The sequence below is a fragment of the Rhipicephalus microplus genome, chromosome X (genome assembly GCF_043290135.1).
Source record: "Rhipicephalus microplus isolate Deutch F79 chromosome X, USDA_Rmic, whole genome shotgun sequence".
Lineage (NCBI taxonomy): Eukaryota > Metazoa > Arthropoda > Arachnida > Ixodida > Ixodidae > Rhipicephalus > Rhipicephalus microplus.
In genome coordinates, this window is record NC_134710.1 from 249,397,477 (window position 1) to 249,423,030 (window position 25,554).

General features: G+C 45.0%; 1 protein-coding gene across 2 annotated transcripts; it reads left to right on the top strand.

Moving 5' to 3' along the window:
• Positions 1-346: 346 nt before the first annotated feature.
• Positions 347-25,247, top strand: FucTB (alpha-(1,3)-fucosyltransferase 10). 2 transcript variants are annotated; one of them, XM_037414167.2, is made up of 6 exons: positions 347-506; positions 575-623; positions 931-1,082; positions 19,213-19,338; positions 19,438-19,715; positions 24,355-25,247. In XM_037414167.2, the coding sequence occupies exons 1-6, from the start codon at positions 390-392 to the stop codon at positions 25,028-25,030; spliced, it is 1,398 nt and encodes a 465-aa protein (XP_037270064.2). In that variant the 5' UTR covers positions 347-389; the 3' UTR covers positions 25,031-25,247. The 2 variants fall into 2 exon arrangements, with proteins under 2 accessions (XP_037270064.2, XP_075735028.1); XM_075878913.1 differs by lacking the exon at positions 19,213-19,338 and having other exon boundaries at positions 349-506.
• Positions 25,248-25,554: the final 307 nt, after the last annotated feature.

Genomic DNA, 25,554 nt, shown 5'->3' on the forward strand with positions numbered 1-25,554 from the left:
ACGGTTGAGAAATCAGTGATAAGAAACAACTGTACCGTATCAGTCTACTTTTTCATCGTAATTCCACATTCTAACACTTATTTTGCGCACCCCGCTTAGCGACTGCCGACTTGCGTTTGTTTTCTAGTACAGCCCGCGCGCACGTTTACGAGGAGGATTTATTCAGCGAGGTTCAGGAATTTTACCTCTACGTCCATTCCAATAGTCTCACTCACCGATTTCCTTGAAAGCGCGTGATCTTATACCGTTAAGCTGTGTGTGTGCCTTCCTCTCAAACTCCTGCGAAGTTCTCACATTTCTCCCAACCCGATAAAAAAAAACGAAATCGAAACCGAAAGTCGACTGAAGTGAGTGACTACAGACGGCTGCGAGCGCACGCTTGTCATGAAATGGTGGCTCTCTGCCTAGCCGACAAGTTCAGATCGAGGCGGTTTTTACTTCGTATCTCACTCGTTTTGCTAACCCTCGTTTTATTTTCATACGGTGTGTCTTACCTCCTATTATCGGTAAGTAATCGGAGCGTCGCGCTGCTCAGTGGTTTTGCTACAATCAAGATTCGAATTCTTACGCGCAGAACGCCGAGAACGAGCCGCTCTTCTACGGCCACTACCGAAGCGATCACAGTAAGTTTCGGCGCGCTCAAAAAAGACGATGGGCCTTTTTGTTTTGTGCATGCGCAATTGTTCAGACTTTGTCGTGTTATTTTGGGGCTCTGATGTTCTCCACGAATAATATTCAAATGATCTGCATTTGTTGTGTTCCGTAAGATCTTTCGAAATGCGATCGTGCAGTTGTCTGAATGAGTATCTCGAAGGCATAAAAAAAGGTGTATCACAACGTTCTCTTTTAAGCCGGAACGGTTTCATTGCCTTGTGATAGCACTACGTGAAAATCACCGAAGTACCGCAACTAGTTGTACTCCGCATCCAGGTCATTACACGGGAGTGCCTCGGAATGTTTCCGATCCGATCATCCTGTGGTGGACACCATTCACGAAACGAGCTGGTCACACGAGGACATGTGGCCAAGAAAGATGCTTCTTTACGGAAGACCGGATATTTTTCAACCATACGAACTTGCAAGTGAGTGCCTACGACGCACGTTTCGGGTACTGAAAAATAAGCACCTACTTGTTACGGTGACGCGAAGGCAGTACAGTGTGCTTTTAACAGTGTGCTTACCGTGTGCTTATATAGATGCGTAGAGTGTATATGTTGCTTGTTTTTTGCTGCATAGAAAAATGGTGACCATGGAGTTGTTCAAAGAGCTGAATTTTGGAATTAAATACGAATATTGGAGAGGGAAAAAAAAGACATTCGACCGAATATCGAATTGAATGTTCGCAAATTCAAGAGGTGAAATTTAAAGACTTATGGAGTCTATGGGCAAAAAGACTTATCATTTACACTACTTAACAGCAGGATGTCAGCTCGAGTGAGAATCTTGGAATTTAGAAACAAAGGAAAGTACAATTATGTCTAATGCTCCGAGACAACATATCAAGGGATAAAAAAGGGGAAAAAAAACACGAGATGCATATAGCAATGCATTGCTCATCAAAGGAGCCAGGGCATGGCTCCTACTGAAATAGTTGGTTGAAATCAAAACTTCCTACTAAGATAGTTGGTTAATGTGCAATCTTAAGAATGCTATGAAACATGTATAACAAAGACTTAAAGGACAGGCCAACTTTCAAACTTCATCTATCTTTCAGGTCAGTATATATTTGTTGTGCCACTTTTTAGTGTTTTTTTAAGAACCAGTAATAGTTAGGGTCGCCAAATAAGTTACTTTTTGTCTGATTTTTTATATGCTTTCCTACCCTCTCTCTCTACTACATGCGTGTGTGTAGTCAGTGTGTTCCGCCCAAGTCAGACCCATAGATTAAATTGATTAAACGAAAAGGTAAAATTAATTTTGCCATCTTACATGCCACTATCCACTTATGGCACACTAGTGTGGGACCCCATACCAAAGAGCTTTAGAAAAGTAATTTAGAAGTGGAAGCTCTTGCAGCTTTTGAGTGGCAAGTGTGAAGCCAGCATTTACATAAGCATTGCCTCAGAAAACTTAAGTTATTGTGTAAGGCCTAAATACAGATAAATTACTTTTGTTCTTCTTATGTGAATATTGGGTTAATTATAACAGAGGTAATACATTTGACAAGATCTTGAAGCTTCTTAACGAAACTAGTAACACATACACACATACATTAAGCAATATGTTTGGAAAATTTAACTGTTTCATAGTGTAAAAAAATAAGGTGTGTGAGAAAATCACTGCTTTTTCCTTTGCTGCATGTTTGCTTTATTGCAACTGTAATAAAATGGCAGAGGTCTGACTTCATTGCCGGTACATAATTTCCGCTCCAGCATTCCTTTTAAGCCTCTTTGCCCTGGACTAATTTTTACCTCGTGAGGGATCTTTACTGTGTGCCCAAACCAAGCTCATAATAATGCATTGTGTTACAGAGGTATAGCTGTTTTAGGCTTATCAACTCAAAGGAGCCCTGAAACATTCTTAGGGCATCGTCAAATGCTACTGATCAGTAGTCAAGGCTCCCAAGAACATGCAAGCTAAACAATATAGTGCAGCACGCAGCCTAGAATTTACAAATAGTTGTCAAAGTCAGCTAGAAATTATTCCCTCTTCTCTCCTCAAATAATGCCATATACCCACGTCCATGATTGTTGGCCGATTTTGCTGCATAGTGGCTGTGGCCACCACTGAATGCCACCATGTACCCATGCATGCTGAAAGTGAACTGCGCTTAAAGAAAAACAAGAAAAGAAAGTGCTCAAGGTCATAACACACATCGACAAAGGGACTCGTCTTCTTACCCCTTGTCATCCCTCTCCCTGCGTAGCTTTCAGCACAAAAGGAGAAAGTGCTGAAACGTGCGACAAATATCTGTAACTCCACTCGTACTTTATGGATTCTAAAAATTCATGCGATAATAGCCCATTCCATTATAACTCAGAGATGTCTCACAGGGCCCTTTTAATTTCCAACACCTTATGTCGCAAGAATGTAAGCACCTTTGCAAGTCTATAAAGGTTTCAGGGAGCTCTCTGCAGCTGAGGGCCCCCTGAATAGAGAGCATATATCATGAGGTTTTCAATTCATAAAGAGAGTGAAGGCAGCATTGATGAATTCTGCAGCGTCTGCGAAAGTTCAGCATCTGTTGTAAGAATGTTAATAGGATGCAAACTAAAAGGAGTACAACGCTGTACTTTAATTGCTGGTCATCCATGACAGTGAAGAACAGACCTATGTGGATATTGAATCATAAATGCTAAAAGTGTAAACCCAGAACACTATAGTCATGGGCAAGTTCGTTAAAAAGTGGGCAGAAACAGGCGGGACAGGCAATTGGTGCTTGTATATTTACTGAATAGGGCAGTAGAGAGGGACGTTCAATGATATTGTGGAAGAAGATTGACATGCAATGAACAACTTGTTCTGGAAGCATGAAAATAGGAAGCAAAGCTGGAAAATCCCTAAGGGAGGAACATGAAATAAAATGCATTTCATACTATGTCGGAACTCTGGCACAATTGTGTGTGGGGACTCTGGCAACGTGCAAAAAATAGAACTCACTGGCAAGGTAAAAGGCAGTAATTATAGGCTAATGAATGCATCACTGTCAAGTTGTAAAGGAAAAAAAAGCAAAGTTAGTTGCTACCAAAAAAAAGGCTAAGCTAGGCATAGTCATTGTGGTTAAAATAGATATATTCATTGTCCTTGCAAACAAAAGCACAGCTTTAGAACAGGAATATAAAAACAGCATAGAGAATAAAATGAAACTGTATAACGAGCCCAATTTCTAAAGAAGCAATTGAAAATTGAGGTAAAGGAAGTAAGGCACCAAGCAGGCAAGTTCTCTCAAGCACCAAAATATCTAATTAAATATTTCAGCCAGCTCCGCTGAGTAGACACACATGAAACAGCAAAGCTGGTGGCTTACAAGGAAGCCTTTATTTCGCCAATTATTTTAGCTGGTTGAATAAAGTAAAATGAAGTGGGTGATCAGAAGGAGTGGCCGGAGAAGTGGTGGGCGTAGTGGTGAGTAGTGCGAGTGGTAGTAGCAGTGGCACATATCTGTAGTGAGATTTACCCACTTTCTGTGGAACATCCGTGTTTACGATGACCCCCTGACATGAAAGGCTCGATTGAAAATAGCTTCACTGTAAAAGAAAAAGATTGAGCATCTAGATGAGGAGAACAAACAGAACTGGCTTAACTGTCAAAGCTGATCAATAAGAAGGAAGTAAATGATATACAAAATATGTCGGAAAGATGGACACAGCAAAAAACAAAAGAGGGACGGCAACAAATAACTAAAAAGAAACTCCACAAAGAAAAATTCATAATATATGTCGTGAAAGATGAGCAGGGAAATGTTATTAGCAATTTCGATAGCATAGCAGAGATGACAGACGACTTCTATGCTCAACTGAACAGTTTACAGATAAGCCATCTAACTAATCTTGAGTGTGTGGGGATCTGAGGCGCTCCCGCGACCATTTTCGCGGGCATTCCGCCACACGGCCACACCCTTTTGCTTTCCTGCCCTGTTAACACCACGTGGCGATAGATGGCGCCACGTGCGGGCACGGTGCGCGGTACGCGCGCGCCGAGAGAGCGCTCTTTCTCAGTGGACGGCGCCAGGTAAGCACGTGTTTTCCTTCGTCCGCGTCCCCTTTGGGAATCGCGGACGGTAGCCTGCCTGGGGTGCCTTGGGTACCTCGGCAGGCGTGTTTACTTGAGTGTTGGCTTCGGTAGCGTACGCTAAGCCCAGAGCGGTGCCTAGTGCTTGAAGTGGTCGTACCACAACGAGCCGCACTTGCGTTAGGCCTACGCGTACGAAGTTTACCCTAACACTCGCGACCAGGCCCATTGGCCATCGTAAGAGTGCGCGGCATAGCCGCGAGGGACCTTTTCCCGACCGGCGTGTCAAAGCTCGCCATTGCCAGCTGCGACGTGCTCGCGGTTTTCCCCTTATTGTGAACGTCCGCGTGCGGGTGCCTTTGCTACCTGCGTCCCGGGAGCGGACGTTGTACTGTTGTTCGGGGTGCCGCCAGAGGCAATAAAGTGTTGTGTACTTTTACATTAGAACACTGTCTATTTGCCGCGCCGCGCTAAACGCCTTATCAGTTGAGCGCGCGTGGAGCGGTGCGCTACACGCGAGTGAACGCAGTAGCGGCCCTGTGGCTCGCTAAGCGTGAACCCGCGGTGATCGTCCGCTGCAGTTACGAGCGGGGTCACCACAAGTGAAATCAAATTGAAAGAAGACACTGTGAAGTTTTATGATTAATCTTCTATGAAATTAGAAGGGCCATGAAGACATGACCAGTGTATAAGCAAAAGGGGAGATAGAATAATGATCGATTTGATAAGGGGGGGGGGGGGGTGTTATCCGTAATGTTAATGAATCTTCATACAAAATGTTTCAAGACTCCAGATGTGCCTGTGGGATGCTGGAAAAATGTCAGCATTATGTTAGTACACAAGAAAGAATATGTACCGAGTGGCAGAACCCTTAGCTTACTTTTAGTATTGTCATATATTCACTAAGATAACTTCAAATAAGGGGAGGGAAACACTTGGCTTAAGTCAACCCAGGGAGAGGGATGGTTTCAGGAAGGGTTACTCTACAATGGATCACAGCCATATGATTAATCAGGTATATTTAAGAAAGCTGCCTTAGAGCTTTGCACAGGCCACATGCCCGAGTCCGGCTCAAGCCCACTGACTGCCTCGAAGGCCCATCCAAGCTCGACGCTAAAGGGCTGCTAGCCAACCCGGACTGACTTGACATACAAAAACAAAAGCCCAAGTATGGCCCGACCCGGTCCATCATTATGAACGTGTGTCGCGGAGATACGATATTGTTTTCAGATAATGTGATAGTATCTTATTAAATTGTTATATAAACGACACATGACAGGCTCTATATACACACATTACAGGTTGTTGCTTAAAATTAACTATTTGTTCAATGGTTTGGGCTTCAGTGAAGTGTGGTGCTCCTGCACCACATACCTCACCGAATTGAAATTCCGTTCGCTGCTTGCACTGGTAATGGGAATTGTCATTCTTTTTCGCAAGCATTGCAATCTTGGGATGTTCTGGCTTCTTGTTCTTCCAAAAGTTTAGTGCCTTAGACACAGGACAGTAAGGTGACTGTGACGCAGGTTCTTGTTGCTGATTTTTTCCTCCTGTGCTTAGCCTACAAACTACAAAAATGAGTATCTGGCTAAAAGCTGGCTTTAGAAGGAAAACAACGTCTAAAGTCCCAAAAATGTCGGCTGAAAGTTACATCTACATGATACAGTTCTGACGCAGTGATTCGGCAGAGCAGGGAAGACAGCAAGTTCGATCTCACCAAAACGTTGCTGCTGAAATGGTGGCGACGGCGTGTACCGATGCTTGCTGGCGGCGACGATGGAACGGGGCTCGCTCGGTGATGCCTGTGGCGGCCCAGATTCGTCCGATGAGGCGGCTGGTTGCAAGGCTCAGGCCCGTGACCCAACGGCCGTTGCTGCCCCCGCACCGGAATCTGCGGGCCTTGCTCTCGAACGTTGTGGCAGCTCGAAATCCCTGGAAGGCGCTGTCCGAAGGCCCCGGGTGAAGTCCAAAAAAAGGCTCAGGTCCAGCACCCGACTGCCTGTCTTCAGCTCCCAACTGCGGCCTTCCTCTTGCCTCGTTTGCCTTGAACTGCTAGCTCTCTTGCCCTTCGGGATTGGCTTGCTCTGGGGCACACTTGTCTCGTCCCTATTGGCCCTTTAAAACTTCGTGGTGACCAGCCATTGGCCCTTGTTTGTTTTATGACTTGGATACTTGCGCTCCGCGCTATCACGCGGACCGGTCCTCGACGTCGTCATTGTTGTTCAGGTGACCCGGCACGTGCACTCGGTCATCTTTTGATTGCGCGCACTTTTCAAGCATTCACAATATTGCGCACCAGTCGCATCACTATCGCATCACAATGGCCCCTTTTTGAAGAAGTTTTTTCAACAGGAAAAACTGTCGTTCGATGTGCATCGCACAAGCTATCACAATGCACCTATGGCACCACAGTGCTTCTTTCTTGACATGTCTCGCCTCGAAACACCGAGTCCACAGCATGTAGCATCCAACCAACAATAATAAGAAAAATTTTTGGCACCAACTAAAAACAGTACAAAACAGTCATTTACTCCAGTAACAGTCCACCGCACAAGCATCATCTTGTAATAGTAACACACAGAACATATTCACTGCAACCTACTCATGTAGTCGGCTGCAACATTCTCGGATCCCTTTATATGTTCTATATGAAAGCTGTACTCCTGCAGTACCAAACTCTACTGCAGAACTGTGCTGCTTAGGTGTTTAGCCCGACATAAATACTGCAACGGTTGGTGATTTGTTTGAACCGTGAAATATGTCCCATATGAAAATATGTGGAACTTTTCCACTGCCCAGACCAATGCGAGGCACTCCCGCTCGATCGTTGAGTAGTTCTGCTCTCGAGGCAGTAGCTGACGACTGGCGTATTTTACCAGGTGTAAAACACTATCGTGCTCTTGCATAAGGACTGCACCGATGCAAGCATCGGAGGCGTCACTGCGTAGTACGAATTTAAGTTTGAGATCCGAAGCCTTTAAAATGGGTCCAGGCGCCAGAGCTTGTTTTAGTGTTTCGAAAGCTGTCTGTCCTTCAATATTCCAATTGATCTTATTACTTTCCCTTTTTTCTTTTGTCATTTCTGTCAGAGGCAGTGCCTTCTCAGCGTAGTGAGGGATTAGATCACGATAGTATCCTGCCAAGCCAAGAAACGAACGTAGTTGTTTCTTCGTAATGGGTAATGGGGCTTTGGTGATCTTTTGTAGTCGTGTCCTCTACTGGCTGAATTGTTCCATCTCCTAGTCGATGACCCAGAAACACAATCGACGTCATTCCAATCTCCGATTTCTGGGGCTTAATTGTGAGTCCAGCCTCTCGAATCCTATTCATCAGGTCATTCAAAGTCTGCATGTGTTCCTCCCAGGTTGTCGTAGCGACGAGAACATCATCAATATAATGAACGACGTTCGGGATGCCCTGATGGAGACGTCTCATTAGCCGAGTAAACACTGCGGACGCTGTTTTGATACCGAATGGCATATAGAAAAAATGGTAGTGTCCCAATTGGGTTTAGAATACCGTTTTTAGCTGTAACTCTTTGTCCAAGGGCACCTGCCAGTAGCCTTTCGTAAGGTCAAGCTTGGAGAACAATTTTCTAGTGCCGATCTCTGTAAACAATATATCTGTTCTCGGAATTGGTTCTGCGTCGGAGACCAACACATCATTGATGCGACGGAAGTCAATGCAAGTCCGGTAACTCTTGTCGGGCTTCTTCACGAGCACCAATGGTGAGTTGTAAGGTGAGTCGGACCTTTCAATCACTCCGAGTCGCAGCATTTCTCCGACTTCTTTCTCAACTACCTCTTTCATTGCGGAAGGTAACGGATATTGTCAGTTTAAGCCGACACTCCAACAAGTTTGTCGTCTTAGTACTTCAGAAAAGACGTCTTTGTGGGTGGCTAAGAGCATGTCAATTTCCTTCTTTTGACGATTCCTAAGGTTAGGACCAAGCTTGATTGCTTCAGTACCAAAGCCCTCAGTAGCTTTAAAGGTGGGCACACGCGTAGCTGTCTCCTCCTCTTCCACTACAATGAAAGATGCTGACTGGGGTGATATTTCTGGAGGACGCTCTTCGTAGCGTTTTGACATATTTATATGGAACAGCTTGGTCGTATGTCGACTTTGACTACTGGCTGGTATGTCCCATATCCAGCCAGTAGTCAAAGTCGCCCTTCTTTCCTGTGACAATGCAAGGTCCTTTCCAATGCATCAGAAGCTTGTTTTCCGTCGTGGGAAGTAGTATGAGGGCGCGGTTTCCAATCTTTAGCTGACGCATCCGACTTCCCCGGTCATAATATTTCTTCTGAGTTGTTTTAGCTCGTGACAGGTTCTCTTGCGCCAACTGTAATGTTTTCTCCAGGCGATCTCTGAGATCCAGGACATACCCATATGTTGTCCTAACCTCTTCGCTTTGATTTTCTCTGGTCCATAATTCTTTAAATAGACTGAGAGGTCCTCGAACATTTCTACCGTAGATCAGCTCAAAAGGAAAAAATCCCAAGCTGGCTTGCGGGGCTTCCCAGTACGCAAACAGAAGTGGGGCTAATAGCCCGTCCCATGACTTGGGTTCCTCTTGGCATAGTTTACGTAACATTTGCTTTAGTGTGCCATTAAATTTCTCCACTAAACCATTGCACATGGGATGATAGGGCGTGGAGCTGAGATGCTTGATCGCCAACAAGTCATTGACCTCTCTCATTAGCTCCGATGTGAAGCATGATGCTTGATCACACAGTACCTCAGGCGGGAACCCAATTCGAGAAAAAATCTCTACCAGTGCCTCGGCTACTGTGGCCGAATCGATGGACGGCAGGGCTATTGCATCTGGGTATCTAGTAGCGAAGTCCACTAGTGTTAGTATGTAGTGGTTACCCATGTGAGATATTGGTTTTAAGGGCCCGATAATATCCACTGCCACTCTTTCGAATGGGGTGTCTATCAAAGGCATTCGACTTAGTGGTGCCTTGCCAGCTTTGCTCTTGGGGTAGGTTCGTTGGCATGCGTCACAAGAGCGCACGTATCTCTTCACTGCCTCTTGAACTCCTGGCCAGTAAAATGATTGTAGGACACCATCAATCGTTCTTTTTATTCCTTGATGCCCCGACATTAGGGTTTCGTGCGCCAAAGTAAGCACTTGTCTGCGCAATCTTTGGGGCACTACTACTTGTTGGATCACCTTACCAGATGGTAGACGATAATAGCGGTACAGCAGCCCCTTTTCTATCTCGAACGAGTAGGTCTCTGTTCTTCCCTGTAGCCCTTGACCTACTTTACTCCTGCAAGAATATAGGGTCTTGTCCTCTTTTTGAGCGGCACTAAGATCCTTTCAGGTCATCTTCAAGGTGGGTACTTCGAGTTTAGATGAGATTGGCCGTTGCTCTCGGATTTTGATACACACCACACAAGACTTCAGGAAACTATCTTCTCTGTCTGCTCCTTTTCCACTTGTGATATAGTTGGGGTAGGTCTTTACCAAAGTCCTTTCCTTCCACTTGTTATCGGGGTCATGGACTTCATGTGAACCTGGTACATTTCCGACGATAATGTCGTAAAGTGGGTTTGTCATGCATTTGACAATAGATGCACCAGAAAAATAAGGTGAATGAATTTCCATTTCCGCCTCAGGAACGGTAATGCTACTGCCATCAGCTAAGAATAGCGTAGCGGTAGTACCTATGAGGGCTTCATCAGGTACCAAAGAACGACGCACCACCAGCGTATTGCTACCCGTATCTTGCAACACTGAAACGGTTCGGCCAAAGATTCTACCTTGTAACACGGGCATTTTGTATGTGACAAACTTGGGGTGAGTATTCACGGCGCCAGCCATGTCCTCTTGTTTATCCGGTGAAAGCTTCACTTCTGTTAGGTGCTCTTCTGGCGACAAAAAGCATGACGTCTTGTTGGCTGAGCCGTTTCTCTTCATGCAAGTTTTGGAATCATGCCCTTTCTTTTGACAATGTCCGCAAAAAGGTTGTTTTGGCCTCGATCGGCACTCCGACGCCCTGTGACCCATTTCGCCACATACAAAGCAGCGTACTGCTCCTCTCTCCGAGTAACTACTACTTTTTTCCGTGTTGCTTTTAGACTCCACTTTTTCTCGGAAAACTAACAGATTGGGTTGTCTCTGAGCTTCTAAAAAGTTATCTGAGGCCTCGGCCATGTCCTCCAGCTTGCTGAAGCTTTTTTTTTTCGCTAGAAAAGTGTCAAACGGTGATGACAGTTGCTTAAGAACTGTTCTGTAACTATCAAATTACGAAGAGCCGAATATTCCTTTTCAGTCCTCGATATTTCGACCCAACGATTGAAAAAACTCAGTAGCCTAGTTGCGTACTGCTTGCCTGTTTCGCAGTCTTGCGGCTTGCTTTGTCGGAACTTTTCCCGATAGCCGCCTGCCGTAAAACGGAAACGCTGGAGCAACGCCAACTTGGCTTTTTCATAATCGAGTGAATCCTCCAGTGAAAGTCTTCCAAACATCTTTAAGGCTTTTCCGCTCAAACATAAACTTAAAGCCGTGGCCCATTTGTCCCTAAGCCATTCTTGATCTATGGCGACTCTCTCAAACCTTTTTAAATAAGCGTCCAAGTCGTCCCGGCTTTCATTAAATCCCTGTATCAAATTATGAGGATTCAGGCTGCATGAAACACTTCTTTCTGATGCTGAGCCTGGTGCTGAGTCAACAGTTCTTGTCTCTACACGGCTACTCTCAGCTTCGGCAAGTCTAAGACGCAGTTGCAGGTTTTGGTTCTCTAATTCAAGCTGCTCCTTCTTCACACCTGTCTCCAGTTCGAGCTGTTTTTCTTTCTTGCGCGTCTCGAGCTCAAGCTGCTCCTTCTTGGCCTGCGTCTCCCGTTCCAACTGTTCCTTTCGAGCTTCTCGTTCCGCAGCCCGTTTCTCTCGCACTCGCGCCTCCTTCTCTTCGTACCATGCTTTAAAATTCGCCCCATCAATTCCCATGCAATCCGCCAAGGCCATTAGCTCTCGCGTATTCGACATGATTTCAACCGCGTCAATAAATGAAGGTGTCAAACGAACGGCTTCGTCCTGTCGCCGACGCCAGTTTGTGACGCAGGTTCTTGTTGCTGATTTGTTTCTCCTGTGTTTAGCCTCGGAGATTTCTACTAATAAGGACCAAGCAGTTCGTTCCACAAACAACACCTAAACATTTACTGCAGAACTAAAGCAAAAACTCAACACAAACTACAAAAATGAGTATCTGGCTAAAAGCTGGCTTTAGAAGGAAAACAAACTTCTAAAGTTCCGAAAATGTCAGCCAAAAGTCACAGCTACATGATACAGTTCTGACGCTGTCATTCGGCGGAGCAGGGAAGACAGCAAGTTCGATCTCACCAAAACGCTGGAATGGTGGCGACGGCGTGTACCGATGCTTGCTGGCGGCGACGATGAAACGGGGCTCGCTCGGTGATGCCTGTGGCGGCCTAGATTTGTCCGATGAGGCGGCTCGTTGCAAGGCTCAGGCCCGTCACCGAACTGCCGTTGCTGCCCCCGTACCGGAATCTGCGGGCCTTGGTCACGAACGTTGTGGCAGCTCGCAATCCCTGGAAGGAGCTGTCCGGAGGCCCAGACCGGGTGAAGTCCAGAAGGCTCAGGTCCACCACCCGACTGCTTGTCTTCAGCTCCCAGCTGCGGCCTTCCTCTTGCCTCGTTCGCCTCGAACTGCTAGCTCTCTTGCCCTTCGGGATTGGCTTGCTCTGGGGCACACTTGTCTCGTCCCGATTGGCCCTTTAAAACTTCGTGGTGACCAGCCATTGGCCCTTGTTTGTTTTATGACTTGGATACTTGCGCTCCGTGCTCTCACGCAGACCGGTCCTCAAAGTCAGGTTAACAGCCGATCGCGCTAGCCGATGGCGCCACAAAGACAGTCCTGCGGTCCTCAAAGTCGCCGTCGTTGTTCAGGTGACCCGGCACGTGCACTCGGCCATCTTTTGATTGCGCGCACTTTTCAAGCATTCACAATAATGCGCACCAGTCGCATCACCATTGCATCACAGTGACTCAATGGTTAGATAATCGTAAAGCTCATCTTGTGTGCTCATTGCTACATGCTGGAAAGCAGTTCCAGTACAACATCTATGTTTTTGGCTTGATTTGGGCTTTGCCCCTGGCCAGAGGAGAGAAGACGTTAGCCTGTCTGAACCTAGCCTGGCCCGCTGGCTGTGCTCGAGCTCTGGCTATCCGAAGCTCATGCACACCTCTGAACTGCCATGTGCAATTATCCCCTTTACCTGGCTTTAACCCTTTCACGACCGTTGACGAATATGGTCGCCATGAGATTTTTCTCACAAAATAACTGATGACAACTATGCTCGTCATAAACAAAAATGCTCATGCGTAGAATCATTGATGACTAAATATGCAGTTGTGTTTTTGAATGTGATATGGCCCCACTTGTCCATGTATATTCAATAGAGTTTATTCCTCCTCCTCCTGTGTCTCACCTTTGATTTCATTGCCATCTCTGATACCATGCATGCGAAACCTTTTTACGCAATTAGAAAAAGAAAGCAACTTTACCTTCATAGAAATAATGGTACCATGTCATTTAGATCAAAAAGCTGCACAAAGTGAGGGGGGAAAATGTTCAGTCATTTTGGCACATTTTTCTTTTCTTTCAATCGCGAAAGGGTTTAACTATAAGAATCCATTTGACTCCGCAGAAATACTAGCAGTCATGGAGGTGTTACATCATCTAGAAGTGCTGGAGACGTGTGAATGTCTTAGCCAATATTTTTAAAGGCTCTGCAGCTGTGTTATGGAAAGAAATTGTGTTTCTTCAGTATGGAACTCCTTGAGTTGTGAAGAGGTGCGCTTTCAGCACACTTATAGTGATTCCGTTGGCAAATATGGAGTAGCCCTGCTGCCAGATCCACCCCACCAAGCAGTTCTCCCTACTCCCCAAAAAGTGGCGGATTCGACTGGAAGGATTCGTTCATGTGCGATAGTGTGCTCACTTTTTTGGCTAATAAAGAAAGCCCACCAAATTTAAAAATGACATGTCACTAGACTGTAGCATGCACCAGGATGCAGTGCTGTCAAACAAGATAATTGTGAGGTTGCAACGCTTCCACCTCTTGAGAGTGCAGTCATGTGTATTTTTTATAGTCACGTGCTTCCTTTATCAGTCTGAGAAAAATGAGCATGTAATATAGTATGATGCTGAAAATTGTTCAGCTAGATGTCATTTGAGCATGCCTACATATTGTTAAGTTTGGCCTGGAAATTCATCTGGGCAGACACCATTGTGCGTAAACCGGTCCACTGGGGAGACTCTCAATCCCTTCGGCGCCCAGTCTGACAGACACTGTCGAAGATTTGAGCAATTATCCAGACCATGCGGCAAGCAAAGGCGAGTTCCCGTCTTTCAAATGCGGACCCTTTTGTCGTCTCTTCGAGCAGAAGCGGTGACTGATGCCCTCAGCGACTCATCGGGCGATGGAGCAAGCTGGCGTGACCGGCGCCAGAGCTGACAGGAGAATGGCGCTCCTTTTAATCCCCAATCAAGTAGACGACCGGCCGGCTGCCTGTGCCCGCCAGGCATTGTCCCTGCTAGCCGGAGGATGAGACGTGTCGCCACGACGAGGGAGGACAACAAAGAAAGCATCTTCTTGGAAAAGACCGCGGCATCCACCGAAGATCGCCCCGGTAATTGGGCGAGCTGTGCAGCGGACTCTTCGAAGTATGCTGCCACGATCGTGGGAACTCTCGACTAGCGGCACACACACGATGAGGAAGAGCCCTGCTGGCGCCACCTTGCAGTACAGTGTTCACGTGGATTGTGCATGCTCGTCCCCCTCACCTGTGTGTGTGTGTGATTGGTGTTCCACTCGGAGAGGAGGAGCCCGAGAGGGCATAAAACGACGCCGCAGAGTGCTGGACGTCGCTCTGAACTATGTAACGTACAACCACCACGCTCGTGGTTTGTGAAACCACTATCCTTTCTTTTCTGTAAATATGTGTAAATAGTGCCATAAACCATGTTTGTTTTCCGTATCCTCTTGTCAGCGTTCGTATCCTCCGGCGACCTTTCTTCAGACCCCTTACAACTGGTTGGCAGCGGTGAGATGGACTTCACAACATGGTGCTGTGCTGTGGTGAGTGCTTGGTCTTTGCTTTGACTTTCCAGGCTTCATTATAACTGTGTGAGTTTATTAGAAGCTGGATTGTGTGTGAATTAGGGAGATTACCTTTTGTGAGTTTTGAGTTGTAGGGATCACCTAATTATGTGTGAAATGCAGGACCAAAGTACAACGGCATTCATGTCGTGGAAGGCAATGCTAAGAGATGAACTTTTGTGTGTGAGTAAGCATCTAGGCATTGAAATAGAGGAAGGAATGGGCAGGACAGCGATTTGGAGGCTGACCTCGCAAAAAGCCAGTGAGGACGAGATTCAAAACGCAGTAGAGATTTTTGAAAAACAGGAAATGGAGGAACGGAAACGAGAGGAATACGAAAAAGAGGAACGGGAACGAGGGGAACGGAAACGAGAGGAATGCGAAAGAGGCACAGGAAAGGGATAGAAATGAGCGTAATCGAGGACGCGCCTTGGTGCTCGAACAATTGGAACAGAAAAACGAGGCAATGAGAAGGAAGATTCAGCTATCCGCAACTGTAGCGCACGAGAAGTGCGATAATCAAATGAGTGAGGTGTAGTTTAGATCCAAAGAGAAGGATAGCACGTGTGAAAAAAGCAACAGATTCAAAGACGAATCGAGTTTGAGCGCTGCGAATGATGATGCGTTGAGTAGAGAGGCCGACAAAGGCCAGAGCGAGTGCGACGAGGTGCTGTGCCAGTTAAATGCTAGCGAAACAGCTAGGATAGCGGTAGAAAAGCTGGTACAGACCTCAACCGTGTTTGTCGCGACGGTGGATTTTGTAAACAATGTGGAAGTCATCAAGGACACCGGAGTTAGCTCAAAAGCAGCGAAAGCAGGGAGTGAGAAGAACAGTGCAGTTGTGGGCAGCTCCCAGCAAGGCGAGCGAGATTTTTCGAAGGGAAGCAGCTGCACTGTTCCTAAGAGCGTCAAGCTGTCTGCCAGTCTAGAGTGTGAAATAGGTGATTTCTTCGAAAATCATTTAGACGGCGCGGCGTCGACAGCTGACGAATGCAGTGAGAGTATTAGCGACCTTGAGCTGCGAGTGGTAGGCTCAGAGACGAGTCACAGGAAACGGCACAGACGCAAGAGACGTCGGAAGGCCGCGAGAGAGACAGAAGGCACAAGGCGGGTAAAAGAAGGCGCAAAACCTTTGAGCCTAGCTAGCGAGCCTATGAGTTCAGTACTAACTTCAAAGTCGTTTTGCATGCGTCCGAGCCGCCGGACGAAAAGAAAAAGAACAGCAAGTTCTTCGCGAATAGAATCGCCTGGAAAATGCCAGTCTTTCCGTTCTATACACAGAATGTTTCAGAGCGCACGTGAGTACAGCGTTAGCACAGGTGAATCGGCCGAACAAGGCGACAGAGCTAAGAAATCAAAGTGCCGAAGTACTAAAGCAGGTGGTGCAGAAGCACCCTTGAATTGTAATTCCACCGATGACGCAACCCGAGGCTCACTTCCAAGCGGTGCAGGACAGGTCGGTCGCAGACGTCGCCGGAAACGAGGGAAGCGTACGCGGGCGACAAAGCGAAGGTATGAAAGAGGTAGCAAACAGCCAGGCGAAAGGAAGAAGGGTAGGTCAGCGTCCAGTACAACGAAAGGTCCTTTGGGGCGTACAGTAAGACGCCAGTGGCGAAGCGGTAGGCCACAGCGAAGGTCCTCGCGACGGAATTCGCGGCAGAAGTTTAAAGCTTTCCGCAGACAAGAGTGTCGAAGGGGTCCTAGGAAAAAGGCCACACTAACGAAGCACCGCGCAGGTGCAAGACCAAAGAAGGCATCCTCACTTTTTTCTGCGGATCGCTGGTGTGCCCGCCGCGAACCTGATCAGGGCAGGCTGAAATCGCGAATGATGCGTGACTGCGCTGTTCAGCTTGAAGGACGTGCACGTTGTGGTGCCGGGCGTTCTGAAATTCCACCAAGACCGCGACCGCCACATGTGCGATTGAAGTGAGGGACAGCTGTAAGCTTAAGAAGGTGACACAGGAATTTACGGGGAAGCATGTTTGTCTGCTTATTTTTTTGGTTTTGAAGTAATATTCCTTTGTCATCTTCATGGCTAGATTGTTTAGAAACAGTTTTTTCCTTTCTAAATCGTTTAAAAAAAAACATTGCAAGTGTTGAGTTACAGGGAAATGGCCTACGGTTAGGTGTGCGATTGGTGTGCTACCGTTCTTTGAATGAGAGTATGATGTCGTGCTAGGGCGCACAGCATCGTCTTGTGCGTTCTTTAAAAACATGGGCTGGCATGAGGCTACATTTATTTAATGAGCGTGTTGGTGCACGAGTTGCATTTCCCTTTGTTATTTTAGTATGTCCTCAGGGATCAGGTGAATTATTTAGCTGAGCGTTATGTTATTTACCGAACGTTGAGATTAGGGATGCGTTTTAAGGAGTTACACAGTTCGATTTATTGAGAGTAAAGAATGTGCCCAGATAACTTGTGTATAGGGTCTGGCAGCATTCGTGTTAAACTTTTGTATTTAGTTGTTTCATGAAATGAGTCATGAAGTTAAATGTAAGTTACAACTTAGCAGTGCGGATGGTAGGAGAAAGCTAGTTTTGTAAAGAGTGTAATTATGGTTATTTGGGGCCAAATTATATTTGCCCTTGTGTGCTTTTCTCACACGGCAATATGTTACATCTTTGGTAAGCATCTCCACGTCCATGATTGTTGTAACTTTGGCGGCACCAAATTGTCTCAAAATTTTAGCGTACAGGTTTTTCCTTTTTGTGTTGAAAAGCCTGGAGGGTTTTAAGCGGGTTCAATGTGCTTGACTTCAGCATGGTATTGTGTTGTGTGGTTCGCCTTGCTGTTGTCAATCATTGAGAGCTGGTTTGGGAGTTGGTTTCGAGTTCACAGCTGGAGGGAGAAAAGCCAGGCCATCGCCCTCGGCACCAACCATTCTCTTCGTGCCCAGCGGTTGGGAGCGCTGGCCAGCTGAGATTTTCCGGGCGGCGGAGGAGCTGTTAAGTTTGGCCGGGAAATTCATCTGGGCAGACGCCATTGTGCGTAAACCGGTCCACTGGGGAGACTCTCAAGCCCTTCGGCGCCTAGTCTGACAGACGCTGTCGAAGATTTGAGCAATTATCCAGACCATGCGGCAAGCAAAGGCGAGTTCCCGTCTTTCATATGCGGACCCTTTTGTCGTCTCTTCGAGCAGAAGCGGTGACTGATGCCCTCAGCGACTCATCGGGCGACGGAGGAAGCTGGCGTGACCGGCACCAGAGCTGACAGGAGGGCGTCGCTCCTTTTAATCCCCAATAAAGTAGACGACCGGCCGGCTGCCTGTGCCCGCCAGGCATTGTCCCTGCTAGCCGGAGGATGAGACGTCGTGTCGCCACGACGCCACGACGAGGGAGGACAACAAAGAAAGCATCTTCCTGGAAAAGACCGCGGCGTCCACCGAAGATCGCCCCGCTAATTGGGCGGGCTGTGCGGCGGACCCTTTGAAGTATGCTGCCACGATCGTGGGAACTCTCGACTAGCGGCACACACACGATGAGGAAGAGCCCTGCTGGCGCCACCTTGCAGTACAGTGTTCACGTGGACCGTGCATGCTCGTCCCCCTCACCTGTGTGTGTGTGATTGGTGTTCCACTCGTAGAGGAGGAGCCCGACAGGGCATAAAACGACGCCGCAGAGTGCTGGACGTCGCTCTGAACTATGTAACGTTCAACCACCACGCTGGTGGTTTGTGAAACCACTATCCTTTCTTTTCTGTAAATATGTGTAAATAGTGCCATAAACTTGTTTTGTTCTCGTATCCTCCAGCGACCTTCCTTCCGAACCATAACAACTGGTGGCAGCGGTGGGATGCCATCAGCAACTTATTCCTTCAACATCTTAAAACTGGTGGCAGTGGTGGGATGCCATCAGCAACTTCTTCCTTCAACATCTTACAACTGGAGGCAGTGGTGGGATGCCATCACCTGCAACCTTCTCCTTCGACCTTACAATATGCCTCGTTGGCATTTTATTGATAGATGAAAATTTGTTATGCTAGAAACATATTTAGTACTAATTAACTGAACCTCATGAACAAAAAAATTATGACAACTACAGTATACTGGGAACAATATGCACTAGGTTTGCTTTGCATAGCGACGTTACTCTTTTTTAAAGTTATGCTGCATGATATTTGGGACACCTTGTATAAACCTCAGATGACCCCAGACTTCCCCTTACTAGATTGCAATACTTCTAATGTGTAATAAAAATGTATTCTGGCACCTGTTGAGGGGCCTTTTAGAAAATATTGTAGTTCACATGCACTTTATGAGTTCTGATTCTGATGACATTGATCACCATCAAAATCATTTTTAACTGCTCTAAATAATTTTTTTATTACACCGAAATGAGTTTACCAAGAGATACATCAAATATTGACTTATAATCTGGCACTGTAGCAAGATATGTGTCCTTTTTACAGGCGGTGATGTTTTATGGAAGTGAACTTGAAATAGGGGACCTCCCTTTGCCCAGAAAAAGAAATCATGACTGGGCTCTACTTCATGAAGAATCCCCGAAGAACAACTTTCTTTTCTGCATGCCTAATGTAAGGGTCTATTGCATGTCAAACATTTATGACTCACCTTCATTTTTAAGTTTAATAATATTATTGCTCACTTTCATATGTGTATGTTTTGTGCTTCAGGTTCTTGGCTGGTTCAATCATACTTCGACATTCCGAAGAAACTCTGACCTTCCCCTGACTCTGCAATATCTTAACTATATTACTGACCTCACAAGCAAGGAATTTTTTGTTGATACGACCTCCAAGACAAGGGCGCGAACCAGCCAGTCACTGATTGCCTACGTTCAGTCAGACTGCAACACACCAATTGAACGCGACTCTTTTGTCTCAGAATTAATGAAATATGTAAGCATTGACTCATTTGGAAAGTGCATCCACAACAAAGACCTTCCAAAAGAGTAAGTATATGAGCAAGTTGTGGAAAATGCTTGTTTATTGGCATTTTTTCATCTGTTTGTAATGTTCTGCCCAACAGAAAGTTTCATTCACAAGCATTATAGTAGTCCCATGATCTGTGCTGGCTATCATGCTCACACTTGTTCACCTAGCTTGGCTAAGGAGTTTGCCATGATTGTGGGAGTGTGAAAGCATGAGGATCATGACTGCTTTAGCTGTAATTGTGGGTGGAGGTGAGGCATTATCTCTGGGAGTCATTGTTGATAGTGGACACTGTCACCACTGTAAAGCTGTGCAGTGAAAGTGATGAATAAACATCTCCATGTCCAATTGAAGCAGTAACTGTAGTCAATGCTATTTATAATATGTACATGCAAAAGAAATGGCACCTCTGCCTAACGTTACTGACAGCTCAAAGATGTCAGCTACATGTGAATCTGACCATATGCATTTTTCAAAAGGTGCATGCGAATGCATGGACTATTTCAAACGTCTGTCATTAATAACCGACATAAGAACGCCAGACTTGGTACACATGGCACAACAAAATAAAGTGTGTGATTACAGTTACTTCATTCAAAGTTTGATTGCAGTTGCCCATTACTGCACCATAAACATAATTCACGACTTCCTACTTACTGAGAAGTGTCAGACAATGCTTTCCTCTGAACTTTTGTTGCCAATTTACAGGAGTAGTCAATAGACCTTTTCAATGTTTAGAAACACAGGCCCTTGGTTACATTCGGTTGTGTTCACTCATGTGCCTTAATAGCATGGGTGGACATGTAGAGCTTTAGAAAATAGTCCGCTGGTTTTCTAGTTTCCTTCCCTTATTTGAACTTTTCTCAAAAGAACATTTGTTTAATGTTCCTTTAAGCTACATAAAAATTATAAAACATTCCCTTCGACTTTACGCACATTCCTTTTATGTGAAAAACGAAAGACCTTCCTTACCCTTGAAAAGAACTTGAAAACGTGGTTTCAATTTTAACGTTAGGAGCTGGTAAATGAGGTGACCGAAAGTTTTTGGGGTATAACACTTGCAACCTTGAAACCATTTATAGAATAAGCTGGCCAGACAGCATGGGTATCTGCAAAATTTTGTCTCAAGGGAAAAAAGGGGGGTGCAAAGCCGTGGCTGCATTTTCCCAGAAGATGGGGGAGGTCTGGTGTGCCTTGGGTGGAAGGCAAATGCTGGTATGACTTACGCAGGGCAAGTTCCCCTTGAGCACCTCCCTGGCGTGCCTGGTAGTCTCTATGCAACCACAGCAGCCTTTTGCATACAGTTCATTTTCATTAACTGAGCCATTAAACAGTTTTCAGGGCTCAGTATTTTTTTGGGTGGTAACAAGATAGGTGTTTGGAGATACTCAGCATATGTGAGAATGCCTAATATATTAATCACATAAAGGAATCACTAAAACACTGCTTACCATATTATCATGTAGTCATCCTCACCAGAAGCATTTCTTATCGGAAGTGTTGCCATTTGCTTGTATGTCATTGTTCAGAAATTTTGTAGATAACCACCTCACTATCACAAGAAGAATGGTCTTCATATTCAGCTTGTTTTTTGCTTGCTGTACCTTTTATAGCAATGCAAATAAGTGTCAAATTGCAAAACGTGGCAGCGGTCAGACACTGCTTACTGCCTCCGGCCTCAGAAGGCTGTTTTGTAATAGAGATGAGCACACTACTGTATTATTGCGAAAGCATCTCTTCTTGCATGTATACACATGCGTGATATTTGTGTAACATTTTCTTTGGGTGCGGCTCCACATAGTCTACTGCCACTCTAGCGGTGCAATCAGCACAATAGATGATACACAGATGTCAATGAAGTGCAAGGTTCCTCTTCTACGCAGGCACATTGAGCTCTTACTCCATGTAGAGCCCCACATTGTTAGGCCAGTGGTATAGAAATGGGTGATGGAGTCAACAAAATTGAAGTTGCAGACTCATTATTTTTTTTAATGCAGAGCATTTCTTAGTCGCATGATGTTGCGCTTCGATGTCGGCAGCGCCGTCCACACCCCCACTGCTCATGCTCGTGTCTCACGCCTCATGCCACATGCCCACATCTCGTGCTGGCCCAGAAAGACACCCGCAAAACTGTCGCTCCAGGAGCCATTAAAGATAAAACACTATCTGGCATTCAGCAAGTAAGCATGCGCAGTGGGGGTGCGGACCTCTCTCCCCTACTCCTCTCCCTCAAACGCGGGTGGTGTGTATATAGGCAGTGGAGCGCGCGTTCGGAATTCAGTCAAGGGCGTCTTTACTTGGCTTTCACTTGACGCTTTGCTTGACTCAAGTAGATGTGATGGAAGCAGCAACAGTGCCTTCAACCAGTAGTGGGGCACAACCCAACGTGGGCGTCCCACCACTCGTTGAAGGTGATGCTTCTCCTTCATTCAGTAAATCAGAATAATAAAGACAATAACAATTCAGCATTCCCAAACAATACCCAAGTACGTATCATTCACGCGATACCCCCCCAATCTGCAGCACATTTACTCGAGTTCCCCACGTGGAAAGATGTGGGAAGCTTTTTTCTTTTTTATATATTGAACCTCTTCTGATGAACACATTATACTGTGTGTGTATATTAATTGTTGATAAATTTACCAACACGGCTTTCAGTATGCACAACCCACAGATAAACAGCAGCTTGAAAAGTCTGCAAGGGTCCCTGATAATTAATTTCCAAAAATTTCAGTTGTCATGTTCACAGATTCATTGTGAATAAATCAGCGATGACTCTGAAAACTTTCTTGATGAGCATGCAGGAGAGAGCAGTGTTGTATGTCCAAATACCATCACACAAAAGTTAATGGCTACTCCATTCTGCAATGCTCACTTTTGAGTGTATAGAGTGTTTCATTATTGCAGCATGCCTGCGTCTCTTACAAGGTCCTCTTAGTAGACCTTGTGAAAAGCTAAACAAAAATTTTGTAAAGACTATTCTGTGTCATCGACATATAAAAATGGTGTCGCTGCAAAGACATACCAGTACCTATTTAAATTATTGACCAATACCTGTTGGAGAATTATGAGATTAGGTGCCATGGGGTTGGAGGCAAATGAGCATACAGTATGGCACTGCTGTGGGTGTTTTATGTACTTCCTACCTAATTCGAATTCTCAAGGCTGCACCCTAATAACGCTTCTATCATCAATAAATTACTGATTGTATATACAATGAAAACTTGTTAATTTGTGTTTCATGGGACTGGAGAAAATGTTTGAACCGATTGAATGCTGATTTGTCGAAAGTATGAATAAAAAAGTAAACAAATAATAATCAAATGCCTGTTACATCGATAAACTTTGTTTTTGTTGATGAATAAATAAATCCTGCACCTATCATGCATAAGATCAATGTAAAAATCCGCAATATTTGCCATCCTGCAACTTCGTTCACTATGGGACTATTGTGCCTGGTTCATGCGGTTCATTAGCAGAAAATGTGCTCAGCACCTCTTCTTTAATACACCCCGCTACAACTGCCACCACAGTGTGATATGACGTTAGTTTCTTTTTTTTTCACGGGTAAAATGGCCAGTAACTGCTTGTTCAATTGTTTCGATTCACAAGCAAGTTTTATGCCAGCATGCCAACTGTGGCTGAAAGCTCTTATCTTCAATAGCTTTCATCACATTTGAATTTCGTAACATTGCATGTGCATGGTGTCAAGTTAAAACAAATCCATGTACCAGATCCATGTGCAGAGTTCACCGCCTCATTTTAGTTCTTTGAGAACATGGTTCTTGCTCTTTCGTGTTGCACACTTGCGACACTTCGTGCTCGCTGCACTGTAAAGGGCTTCCTAATTGACCTAGCTGTAACCAAATTAGACTGAATTAACAAGTGTTCGATGCCATTAAACAATACATATGCTGGCCAGGACGAGGGAACAAATCCAAATGATCCAATTTTTCAAGTTAATGGGGGCCAAATCAATGAGATTTTGCTCTGATTGGTTACTATAAAAGTAATTATTAATTACAAAACTACATACAAATTATGCATAATTTATGACTAACTAATCTGAAAGACATGTTGACATCACAAAACCTGTGCCATGTCTTCATATGCATCATAATTTAAAGGGACACTACAGAGGAAAACAATTTTTCACATATTATTAAAGTACAATTTCACAATCCTCAAAGCACCACTCTTACTGCGAGACGACGCTTGGTGAGAAAATGCATGAAAAGAAAATGCGAGTGGAGACACCACCTTGAGATTCTTGTACCAAACATCATGACATAGAAAGGCGTCTTCAGTGTTCGACGTAGCTTCTAATCATTAAAATGAAGTACATTGTCATCTGAGAGTGCTGCAGACCTAGCATACAAAGTTTTAAAAAAATTGATTAAGCCAATAAGGCATCATGTGCGGAGATTTCAGCGCAAAATTTCTAAATGAACCTTCATTCTTGATTTTTCTCGGCTAATAATTAACTTATGATAGTAAAACTTGAAGCATTGGAGCTCTCAGAGTGCAGTTTATCAATCTAAACCAACTCATTGTTGCTCTTTAATGTCCCTTTCAACATGTTTCATTCATACTTGTTGCTTTAAGCTGCATGAACAGGGTGTTCTGATCAAAGTTCACAATTCCTCTTACATTTTCCAGGCTGGTCAACGCAATGGATGCTATGGACAACAAAGCCTTTTGGCGCCTTCTTGCAAACTACAAGTTTCACCTTGCGATTGAAAACTATGTCTGTGAGGACTACATCACTGAGAAACTGTGGCGACCGCTAATTGTTGGATCAGTGCCTATTTACTTTGGGTCACCATCAGTGGTTGATTGGTTACCGAACTATGCCAACAGTGCCATTCTTGTTGCTAACTACAGTGGCCCCGAAAAATTGGCAGAGGCAATCAAGCAAATAGATGGTAATGACATGATGTACGAAAGTTTTCTAAGCCACAAATTGCACGGCAGAGTCACCAACAAGGCTCTTTTAAGTGCCATGAAAAATCGTAGGTGGGGCGTAAATGACCCTCAAAGACCAAGTTTTGTGGAAGAATTTGAGTGCCTCATTTGCTCAAGGATTTGGAAAAGGCTGAAGAACCCAGGTACTGCGAGTTTCATTGCCAACGCTAGCCACTATAGCTGTGACATGCCTCATGCCATGCTAACGAGACAGACTGCGACTTTATGGAAAGATTTGTACAGGCAAGCCAAAACTGAAGCAGAAGTTTTCGAGGACCTACTTCTGGCTAACGTGGCCTTTGGTGGGAAGGATGTTCAAAACAAGGTTTTGAGCTTGCTACAGGCACGAGCATCACATTCAATGAATTGATCTTATTGCATCAATATTAATAAGCTGTAGATACACATACCTTAAACATATTAACTCTGTAAAAGCACATTAGCCTGTACTTTCTCTCCTTACATGTGTTATTGGCAAGACCAGCAAACCATGCCAGCCAGTTGTTTAAGGCAAGAAAATTATATTAGCTTGTCAGGTGTTTACTACTTGAAAAAAAAAAAAATACTAATAAGATTGTCTCATCCAACACTGTGTTGGCCTGAAATTGATATGAGCTTTTGCGTTGTTGTGGACTTCAGTGCATGTGTATATTATGTTGTATGTAACTCCACACCACGCAAGGAGCTTTTGAAGCCCTCTCAGAGGCACAATCTGTGACTTTAGCCGCACATTGAAAATCGCTAAAAAACAAACCTTGGTGACTTTTAACTAAGAGTTCAACCTGTACGACTGATTTTTAATTGGTCCAAGACAACAATGATGAGCTCGTTTGTCTCTTGCAGTGTAAAAAGTTTTTAATAGTTTAATGGTTTAATATATATCCGCAATTTTTG

Coding starts and splice junctions, on each gene's coding strand:
- FucTB (XM_037414167.2), top strand. CDS start 390: ATGGTGGCTCTCTGCCTAGCCGACAAGTTCAGATCGAGGCGGTTTTTA. Junction 624..930: donor CCACTACCGAAGCGATCACA/GTAAGTTTCGGC, acceptor CTCCGCATCCAG/GTCATTACACGGGAGTGCCT. Junction 1,083..19,212: donor TCAACCATACGAACTTGCAA/GTGAGTGCCTAC, acceptor TCCTTTTTACAG/GCGGTGATGTTTTATGGAAG.